This window comes from Nicotiana tabacum, chromosome 11, assembly GCF_000715075.1.
Source record: "Nicotiana tabacum cultivar K326 chromosome 11, ASM71507v2, whole genome shotgun sequence".
Lineage (NCBI taxonomy): Eukaryota > Viridiplantae > Streptophyta > Magnoliopsida > Solanales > Solanaceae > Nicotiana > Nicotiana tabacum.
In genome coordinates this window covers 133,445,437-133,457,001 of record NC_134090.1, presented here as the reverse complement: position 1 = coordinate 133,457,001, position 11,565 = coordinate 133,445,437, and the positions used below count along the sequence as shown (strand labels likewise).

General features: G+C 33.8%; 1 protein-coding gene across 1 annotated transcript; it reads right to left on the bottom strand.

Moving 5' to 3' along the window:
- Positions 1 to 5,937: 5,937 nt before the first annotated feature.
- LOC107797692 (uncharacterized) lies at positions 5,938 to 7,308 on the bottom strand. The gene is made up of 2 exons (XM_016620600.2): positions 6,857 to 7,308; positions 5,938 to 6,165 (listed from the first exon to the last, which is right to left on the bottom strand). Exons 1-2 carry the CDS (start codon positions 7,189 to 7,191, stop codon positions 6,114 to 6,116), a joined length of 387 nt encoding a protein of 128 aa, XP_016476086.1. The 5' UTR covers positions 7,192 to 7,308; the 3' UTR covers positions 5,938 to 6,113.
- Between the last annotated feature and the right edge of the window lie 4,257 nt (positions 7,309 to 11,565).

The window sequence follows — 11,565 nt, the reverse complement described above, 5'->3', positions numbered from 1 at the left end:
GCCTTCGTATCCCAATCTTGTACACTAGTTTCTTGAAGGTTGACGCCGGTAGATATTTGGTGAACAAATCAGCCATATTATCACTTGAACGGATCCGTTGCACATTAATATCACCATTCTTTTGAAGATCATGTGTGAACAATAATTTAGGTGAAATGTGCTTTGTCCTAACTCCTTTATGAATCCTCCCTTTAATTGGGCTATGCATGTTGTATTTTCTTCATACAAAACTGTGGGTAATTTATCACACTTCAAACCACATTTGTCTCGAATAAGATGTATAGTAGACCTCAATCATACACATTCTCGACTTGCTTCATGAATAGCAATTATCTCAGCATGATTAAAAGAAGTAGTCACGATTGATTGCTTAGTCGATCGCTAAGATATGACAGTGCCACACATGTAAACACATAACATGTTTGAGATCAAGCCTTGTGAGTGTCAGATAAATACCCTACATCGACATAACCAATAAGATCGGTATTGCAATCATTGCTATAAAATAAGCCCACACTGGTAATCCCCCTTAGATAACGGAATATGTGCTTGATTTCAATCCAATTTCTCCTTGAGCGGAGCTATATCTTGCTAAGACATTAACTGAAAAAGTTATGTCATGCCTTGTAGTGTTAGCAAGATATATTAGCGCACCAATTGCATTAAGATATGGTACTTTAGGACCAAGAAGCTCTTCATTATTTTCATGAGGTCAGAGTGGATCTTTATTTATATCGAGTAATCTCACAACCATCGGGGTACTTAATGGATGTGTTTTATCCACATAGAAGCTCTTTAAAATCTTTTTAGTGTATGCTGATTGAAGGACAAAAATTCCATCTTTCATATATTCAATTTGTAGACCAAGACAAAATTTTGTCTTTCCACGATCTTTCATTTCAAATTCTTTAAACAGTCTACTGCTTTAGGAAGCTCTCCGGGAGTTCTAATGATATTTGAATCATCAACATACATGGCGATTATAACAAATTCAAATCCATATCCTTTTATAATGACAAAAGGACAAATTGAATTATTCTTATACCCTTCTTTCAACAAGTATTCTCTCGGGCGATTATACCACATGGGCCCTGATTGTTTCAATCCGTATAAGGATTTTTGAAGCTTTATTTAATAAATTTCTTGGAAACCTTAATATGCTCCAAGACAATTTAAATCTTTCAATGATATCCACTATACGCATATCAAGTTTTTTATATATTGCCAGATTAAAACCTGAAGTGACTATATCCACTATAAGAGAACATGTCTCCATATAATCAATGTGAGGATATTTACTAATTTTCTTGTGCCACAAGTCGTCTTTATGTCTATCGACTTGAACCTTTCGCACAAGAACACATTTATACCTCAATTGACTTTATACTTTCAGGTGTTGGACTATCCGTCCAACTTCACATTTTTCAAGTGAAGTCAATTTCATTGCGTATTTTTTATTTGGCCAATCTTTTATCCGTCCAAATTTCATGACAGATTTGATCTCAAGTTCCTCGTCAATATTAATCATATTGAGCGCTACATTATATTAACAATATCGTCGACAATCATTTTATGTCGGTTCCATTATTACCCAATAAAGACATAACTTATTGAGATCTCTTTATTTCATTATTTTTAGGTATCTGAGCCTCTCCCATGAGGTCTTATGAAGTGTTATGTCGTGGTGCTCTTCCAGGACACTTGCCTCGTTATTATGACCATTTTGAATATTTGCCCCTCTCCTTCTTCAAGGAGTTTTATCTTTGAAACCGATTGGTCTGTTACACTTCATGCGTGCCATAGACTCTATCCCTCATGGACATTATTCTATTTGGAGCATTAGCAGCTAAAACATGACATTTAGCTTTGGGTCAGCAAATGCGTCTGGCAATAATTTGTAAATGAATTATCACTTGAACTTCAAGTTTATATTTTCTTGTACGAGGATCTATATGTATTCATAATAATTCATTTCACGTATCACTTTCTCAGCTGCCCATTTTCTCCCCCTAATGTTGGGATCACCAACACATTTTCCAACCATCTTTGGGAACTCATCTTTGTGCATTTTGGTGGCATAATTAAATCATATAGCACATCCATATTTCTATATAGAAATTATTTGGTTCCTGACCCTGAACCGATTGTGATAGGGAGAAATTTTTATAACTTGGCTAGATGCGTACAAGTGCTGTTGTATATTAAATAATAAATCTCATACCAAATTTCGTTTTTGGGAGTTTTGTTCTCATAACCAATGATTTAGCTATAATTGGAGGCATACAATTTCTGCTAAACCAACTTGGATTTAAACCAGTATTATTAAGATAAATCATCCTAATTTATATTCTGGAATTGTGCTCTAATAATTTGAGCAAGCAATCTTGCAAAAACCAAACTGCAAGTTGATAACAAATGCACATGTGACCATAAAATAGATGCATCTATTAAAATCATATAATAGTAAACGGTCCACATGGCAGGTGACTGGGCCCATATATATATATATATATATCACCTTTTATTCCTTCTAGAAATCAAAGAATTCAATCTCAACCTTTAACTGGTATATCATGAGAATAAGCAGCACAAGAGAATTCTTGAAAATCTTTTATTCTTCAATATGTGTCAATGTAATTCTTAATTAATTTTTCGCATCATAATTGAACCGTTATGGTCAACCGGTCATGCCAATTAATATTTATTTTAGTAAATTTCTAGTTTACTTGTGGCATATGATTCCAGCATCATGCTTATATTTGTGTAGTACAAATAGAAAGAAGATCGGGTAACCTTTCATAATTACCCGGTATGATTATAGAAATATGAAGATATTCAATCTTCCTTTCATTTATAGTCTCAATATGCCAATCACTTTGACTTATATATTTGAAACTCAAAAAGTTTCTTTTGAAACTTTACAATATCAATGTCATGAATAAGTTTATTCATCCGGGTGGTAACAAATTAGTTTTTCCGGAGTTCTTAACAACTTTTGTACTATAAGATCTTTTATCATACCATTCATATGGTAAATGTCTCCTTCACGGAGAAAATTATATCATAATAAATTGTCATGGTCAAAATCATCATAAGCAAAATCATTTCTTGCTTTAATTTTTCCTTTAATAACTTTTATAAGGCATGACAAAATAATATTTGGCATATCACATGTACGCGACCAATGACATATTCATGTAACCACACAATAATATTTATTCTCTTTATTTTACTCAAACCTCCCTTAGAGGTGAGTTGTGTGGTATTCATATAATCATGAATTGCATGTCTTTATTCATTGCTTTTATCACATATTGCCACATTCAACTTTAGGAATGGATTTGCATTCTCAATGCTTATCATAAGTCACATTCTCTTCAAGGAATGGATCATAATCAGCGACGTGCTTTATTATTTTCATATCAATTTGATGGTAAGCATTGCCTTCACATTTTGAAGGACTATTTTGAGAACCCTTATTGTTCTCCTTTTATAATCATAGTGATGATTATTATTATTATTTTGATATTTGGAACGCCCACGTTCATTGTTCAACCAATTGTCTTCATTGAAACTTATTATGCATTGTTATCACATTCACTTCAAGAATGAAACAAATCAAGTTGGACAATTTTCATGCCTTTTCATGAAAAATATATTATTTTCTTTAGTTATCATTATATCATCAATATGGTACATTGGGACTCAAACCCAATGTCTTACCAATATAAAGACATGTTAGGCCATAATAAATTGGGACTCAAACCCAACTCTTATCATTATGGAGCATCAGGACTTGATCCCCATGTCTTACCCTCAATCAATGGCATAATAGGCTAAACAATATTGAGATTGATTCTCAAGCCTTAATTTCAATCACATGCCAAGAAAGTTATACACAACTAATTTGCAACTTAGCAAATCAAATTTACTTTCTTAAATAAGTGTACAAATCTCAAATTAGTGTAAATCTTTATTAATTATTTGTAGCATCTATATGAAATACAACCGTTTGTAGTCAGAATATTTCTTCTAAATTCTATAAGAGTTTAAAAGGATCATAAAATCATTGTCATAATATTTATTGAGTCTCTCTCAAAAATATTGTTGTTTTCGGAGTATACCCTACCTATTGGATTTGATTTAACGCCATGACTTTCCTTCACTCAATTCAACCAAACAATTAGTGAATAAATTTATCAAAAGTACACCTAACACATATACAGTAATAATACATAAATTCAGCATTTATATTACCTAAAAAGTGACATTATAGGTAACAACTTACCAGTTGTAACTTGTGCATCATTCATATAAAATACTTAAAAATGGTAAGTCAGTAGCAAGCATCAAGTAGGTCATGGATACTCAAAAATACCTCTTCTAGTAATCATACTAATCATTGTTTGCTTTCAAATGATACGACCATAAATTATGAAGTATACTTTCAAATAGCTGGTTTGTTTTCCAAATATCAAAGAAGTACTAATTAATCAACCTAGATAAAGATGTGAAGTATTTCTTGTTTTCTTCAAGATGATTTATGCTTTTAATCAGTATGACCAATTTTATTTTATTTTTTATTCCTTTTTTTGTACTATATGCAAGTGTAAAAATCCAAAAGGAAAATAAATATTCATCCAAGTAAAAGAAAATGTTTAAAGCGGCAGGACAGATTGAAGATAGTTAACACATAAATATCCATAGGACAATTTATATAAAATATCCTTGGTTACCTTGACATGCATCATATCAACAATTAACTGCTACTATGATTTTCACATATAGAACTTCGAAAATTTTATTCTATTCATGTGATATAAAAGATGTAATATTAATATGTGCTTATGCAATACAGGTGTAGTACGAAGTTGTGTGCATATGAGATTTTAAAGGAATGACAAGTATAAGATAATCATACCTTCTTACATTTCATTACTTACCATATGTAGTTTCTCTTTACATTTAACCATGTGATGATATGTATGGCTTCTAATTGTAATCTTTCCGGATGTAGAATTTTTTTTTGTAGATATATATATATATATATACAATTAGTTAGAGACTCGTGCTGATAACGTGTTATGAAATAAAAGCAATTTAGTAAAGCATGAACAAGAAATAAAAGCAACTTAGTAAAACATGAACAAGAATATAGATAGAGAGAAGGAAGAGATTTTCTTCTTCAATTGTGTGTATTTTCCTATCTATTACAAGACCTTTATATAGGCATGAAAAGTGAAGAAAATATGTCATGGAATATGTCATTGAACATAGAAAATATGTCATTGAATATGTCATTAACCATTTGAGAGAAAGATCATGGAGGAAGAGTAGACATCCACCATATTTTGATTTTTATCATAACACTCCCCCTTGGATGTCCATAAATAATGTGTCTCGTTAAAACCTTATTAGAAAAAAGTACACATATTTAGAAATACGCCTTTTGGTTGCCTCGTTAAAAACCTTGCAGGGAAAACCCAATGGGACAAAACCTTGTAAGGGAAAAAGAGTACAACGCGTATTAACTCCCTTAAATTAGATTGCAATAACAGTTGCTAAGAAGAAGTATTTGGACCCTGAAAAACAACCTTTATCATTTTCATTAAATTAGAGAGGAGGAACAACTGATCAACACTTTTTTTTTCCTACCAACGAAATCACACACTTACAGAACTTCAAAAGGATATAAAAAATATAATTAGTTATAGAAACATAAATCTAAAGTTTCTATTTCTCATATCCCTAATTTCATCTTCAGTTGTCACTTGAATAGATCTAAAGTATGTGTCAGCTAATATATTTCGATGTCAAAGAGAACTATGTCAGCTTCCCTACAATTTTATAAATTACGAAGTTGTTCGGCAGGCAATGAAGCTAATTGCAATTGAAAAATAAGAAATTGTACCATAGGAAGAATCTAAGCTACAGAAATTGGAGGAAGCAATGTAACTTGAGATCATTTCTGTAACACTGTACAAAGGAAATAAAAAAATGTATTTTCTGCTTTTGCTAAATTTCCAAGGAGTTGAACAAAAAGTGAAGAAATAAAAGTAGAAAAGCGAAAAAGAGCAATTATTTATTATGAACAAAAACAACAGAACGCAAGACTAATATAGCGTTCCTGAAAAAGCAGGCATGCCAATCGCATATGACATTTCCCTGCATATAAAAAAACAAGAGGTTACCTCTACAAAAAAAAAAAAAAAAACATATAAACAATATTTTAATGTGTATTTAAAATTGTTAATTATCAGATTACTAAATGCCCATTATACTATTTTATTCTTTTGTTATCAATAAGTGTAGCTAATTCAATTAGCTTAAATTGGTGGATGAAAAGGAAATAATAAACGCTTTATCTTATGCGATCGAAAGTTGATAAATACTTCCACAGATTCGCCTTCTGATACGATTTATAAAAACATTTTATGATGCAAATCACATTTTGTTTTCCAAGTTTCTCAAATCACCAGTTATATTCAGCAAAACAAATATATAAAAAGCTCTTTATAAACTAGTATATATTCAATTTATATGTCTAATTTTCTTTTTTAAACCATTCCAAAAAAAAAATATTTATTTTTATAAGTCTTCATTTCAACAATATTCTCATTCTCATCAATGATATTCACTTGTGATATGGCATGCTTAAATTTACAAAATTGAAAGGATTTTGATATACTACAAGATTTAAAGTTTTTTTTTTTTTTTTTCGCATCTAAAATTCTGTGTGGAATCAAAATAAAACACATACTCCTATAATAAAATGGAGGAATGGGGAAGATGAAAGGAGACTTACAAAAAAACTAGAGAAAAAGAAAAAGAGAAAAAAGACGGAGCAAGTTGATACCAGTAACTCATGCCGTGCTTCTTCGGTGCTCGACCTTTTGCCGCTGATTTGACGCCTACTTTTGAGGCTACTTTAATGCCGGGAATTCTAACATTCTTTTGATTGTAACTATAACGATCAACGGCGGTAATCGTTTTGTCTTCGGAGATGACGTGGAGCACCGGTTTCCAATTCCCTCTGTTCTTCACTTTCCTTTTCCAAGAAGGTGCACTTTGCGTCGCAACAGAGCGATTTAGCTCCGGTTCTTTCTCTTTCTCCTCCGGCTGTAGCCCTTCCACCGCCTTTGTAACGGTGGCGCCGCCAAAACACGTTCTCAGTTCCGATAGAAACTTCATATGTATTACAGGATGTGTGTAGTATATATATACAGTTGTGTATTCTGAAAATATGACGCCCAACTGTAGAAAGTGACGGATTTGGACATAAACGGGATAAGGAACTAATGAGTGATGACGTGGAATTCTGAAAATGTAAATTTTACTAGATTCCGAGACGTGGGCTTGAGGGGCATTTTGGTCATTTTACATTTTAGTTATTAGCAGATCTAATTCTATCTAATAACTGACTAAACATATTCAAAGTTTAATACTTCTTCGATTTTGATCCATCAAAAACTTCTTTTAAGGTAGCGAGATAGTTACGGTACGGTAAAAGATAAATTATCTGATTCCACAATCAGGTAAAAGTAATATGAGATAAAAGCACACGTGATGGCGTAATGATATACACGCGTATAAAGAGCGTGAATTGACAATTTAAAGTTTTAAAAAAAGCTAAAACAGAATTACTAATGCAATAATTCTCCAAAAGCTCTTTTTGAAGAACCAATCCAAATATACACAACTTATCTTCAAAATTATTTTTCAGTACTTTTCTTTTAGCACATTAATTATCTAAAAATTATATTAGTGAGCAACTAAGTGTGGAATAGAGCTTAGATGTTGGGATCCGTCCAAATTTTACCCAATTTGTTTATTTGTCACATCTTTATTTGAACGTCAGATGAGATGTTGGCTGATTTTGTTCTTTGAGTTTCTATGTACGATTATGTGGTTCTTTGCTTCTAGATTTTTTCTACTTCTGACAAGTTTTATTGATTTCATTTTTACCACAAAAAAGGGCAAAAACTTGCGTGGAAAAATAATTTTATTATCTTAGGTGCTATTCTTAATTTTCTTTTTCCGTAATCCATTATTGTCTTAATTATGTTTTGGTTATTATATGGAATTCGAATCTAAGTTCCTGCATTTTACAATGTCTGTCAGTGCATTGATTAAGAGCAAGTGTGCCAGCTTCAATGCTTGGGTTTGAGTCTCCTTACGCACATGTTGTTTAGTGTACGATAGAAACTTTAGCTATATGTAGAATTTGGACCGATAGAGGTAAAGAATATAATACCATGAAAAATATGTAGTTAAGAAAGGCTTGTAGTCTAGATAGAATTCCTATAGAGGTTTGAAAGAGTGTCTTGAGAAGGTTGGAGTAGTATGACTTACTAAGCTATTTAATGTCATACTAAGAAGTAGTAGGATGCCCGAAGAGTAGAGGAAAAATATTCTTATTTTAATCTTCAAAAATAAATAAAGGAGATATTCAAAGTTATGTGAACTATCGTCACATTAAACTCATGAGTCATACAATAGAACTATGAGAAAGAGTGATAGAGTGTAGACTTGAAAACATGACAAGTATGATACCAAATTGTCACGACCTAGAATTCCCACCTTCGGGACCGTAATGATGCCTAATATTTCACTTGCTAGGCAAGCCAACGTTAGAGAAATTCTTAAGCCAGTTTTTAAACAATTCAAATAAGTGAAACCAATTAAACTGAAATGAAACTAAAACGAAGTACGAAGTGGTATAATAACCAATAATATCTAAGTACAACCCGGATCTGGAGTCACAAGTACACAAGTTTTTCTAAAAGTTCTACAAATAAAGTCTGAAATAAGTACAACTGTCTTGAATGAAATGAACAGTAACTAAGGAAAGAGGAAGGGGACTTCAAGGTCTGCGGATGCCAGCAGATCTACCTCGAGTCTCCAAGTATGCCAATCCGAGCTGATGCATCTCACGTACAGCTAGGACCAATACCAAAATCTGCAAAAGAAGTGTAGAGTGTAGTATGAGTACAACCGACCCAATATACTCCATAAGTATCGATCCTAACCTCGACGAGGTAGTGACGAGGCTATGACAGGACACTCACGTAATTTAACCTGTACGAACGAAGATATATGTGCAACATAGTAACAAATAAAGAATAAATATATAAAATTAGGAGGGGACATGCAATCGAGGAACAAGGTACGATAATTACAACAGGAATGACAACATAAGACACTCAAATAACTCCTCAGCCAATAAAAACGAATAAACATAATGAATAAAGATGGCACGACATCATCCATTGTGCATTTACTCTCAACCTCACCATAAAATAATAATAATGGCACGACATCCCCAAAACCTATACTCATTCGTGTTTCATTTGTGCGTTTACAACATCATCCTTCGTGCTTTTGCTCTCAATCTCTCCATGAAATACCAAAATACGGCACGACATCACCCTTCGTGCTTTAACTCTCTTTCTCACCATGTATTAATCAGTTAATGAAACAAATAACGGTACGACATCACCCTTCATGCTTTAACACTCTCCCTTACCATGTGGTAATGAATATAAAAATAAACAAGAATAAACCTTCGGTCAATAATGGTTCCGAGATACCAATCCTTGATTTCAAAGAAATACTCAACCATCACAATTTAATTCATAAATGCGGAAAGAACGATCAAATGAGGAATGAACTAATCTAAGCATGAATATTATAAGTAAAGAAGGCAATAAATTACAAGAAACAAGTCTCATCCGCATGCTTTAACCCAACCACAATGCATAAGTACTCGTCACCTCACATATACGTTATACCCAAATATTTAAACACGTAGCAAATAGACAAACAAGCCCTAATTCCTCAAGTCAAGGTTAACCACGACACTTACCTCACTCCACAGTCAACTCAGAGCTCTACCGGGGCCTTTCCTCTAGAATCCGCCTCCAAACTTCTCGTATCTAACCATAATCGATTCCATAACGTCAAATAATGCTAAGGGAATCAACTACAATACATAAAGATAGGATTTTTACACTTTTCCCAAAAATTCAACCCCAGGCTCACTTGGTCAAAACTCGAGGTTCGGATCAAAACCTATTTATCCATTCATCTTCGAGCCCGATTATGTAATTAGTTTCGAAATTCGACCCCAAATTGAGGTCTAAATCCCGAATTTGCGGAAACTCCCAATTCTTCCTAAATCCCTAGTTTTCTACCATGGAAGAACAATGATTAAGGCTACAAATTAATGGGTGATATTAGAAATGGAAGAAAATAAGTTAAAGTCTACAAACCTATGAATTGGCGATGAGTTTTCCCTTCAAAATCTCCTCTAGGCCGAGCTCTAATGGAAGGTTTATAAAAAATGGGAGAAATACCGTCTTTGAAACTTCCAAATCACTGGGCTTTAGGTGTTCATCGCGTTCACGAAACACCAGACGCGTTTGCGAAGGGCACTGCTCAGATGGCTTATGCGATCGTGAATTAATCTATGCGTTCGCGTAGTCTTAGCCCCCTAGCCTTCGCATTCGCGAGCCTGGGCTCGCGTTCGCATAGAGTAAGTTCATTTCCCATCCCCCGCCTATCTAACACTATGCGTTCGCGATTGAGTGGTCGTGTTCGCGAAGAGCAGATCCCCCACTGCTCCGCATTCGTGACCGTTCTCACATTCATAATGAATGAAATCTTCCCTAGTCCCAGATTTCCCTTCACGACCGTGAAGCACATGACACCAGATACAACAGAAGCTCAAGAAACTAGAAATTTTCTATGTCTGAAACACCCGTAGCCTATCCGAAACTCACCTGAGCCCTCGGGATTTCAAATCAAGTACGCACATAAGTCCAAATATATTATATGAACTTGCTCGCATGATCAAAATATGAGAATAACACCTAAAACTACGAATCGGACACCAAAATGAATGAAATTTTTAATAAAACTTAAGAACTTTCATTTTTAACTACCGGACGTCCGAACCACGTCAAATCACTTCCGTTTTGCACCAAATTTTGTAGACAAGTCATGAATACCGTAATGGACCTATACCAAGTTTCGAAACCAAAATCCGAATCCGGTATCAACAAGGTCAAACATTGGTCAAATTTATAAATTCTTTAAACCTTTAAACTTCAAATTTTCAATAAATTGCGATAACTCGAGCTAGGGACCTCCAAATTCGATTATGGGCATATGCCCGAGTCCCAAATCACGATGCGGGCCCTCGAGGACCGTCAAAACATGAATTTGGATCTGTTTTCTCAAAATATTGACCGAAGTCAACTCAAATAAATTTTTAAGGCACAAATTCACTTTTTAATCAATTTTCACATAAGAGCTTCCGAAAAAGACACGGACTGTGTACGCAAACCGATAAAGGCTAAAATGAGCTATTTGGGGTTTCGAAAAACATAATTAAAGGCTAACACTTTAGATGACCCATCGAGTCATCACATTATTCGCCTCTAAAAGAAACGTTCATCCTCGAACGGACATAGAAAAGTACCTAGACTAGTAAAAAGGTGAGGATATCTACTCCGCATGTCGGACTCGGACTCCCAAGTGGCTGCCTCGACCTGGTGACCTCTC

What these genes read in the sequence shown, in the direction of transcription:
- LOC107797692 (XM_016620600.2), bottom strand. Translation starts at nt 7,191, where the DNA reads ATGAAGTTTCTATCGGAACTGAGAACGTGTTTTGGCGGCGCCACCGTT. An exon ending in AAGCACGGCATGAGTTACTG is followed by an intron (nt 6,166 to 6,856) that starts GTATCAACTTGC and finishes TTTTATATGCAG; the next exon opens with GGAAATGTCATATGCGATTG.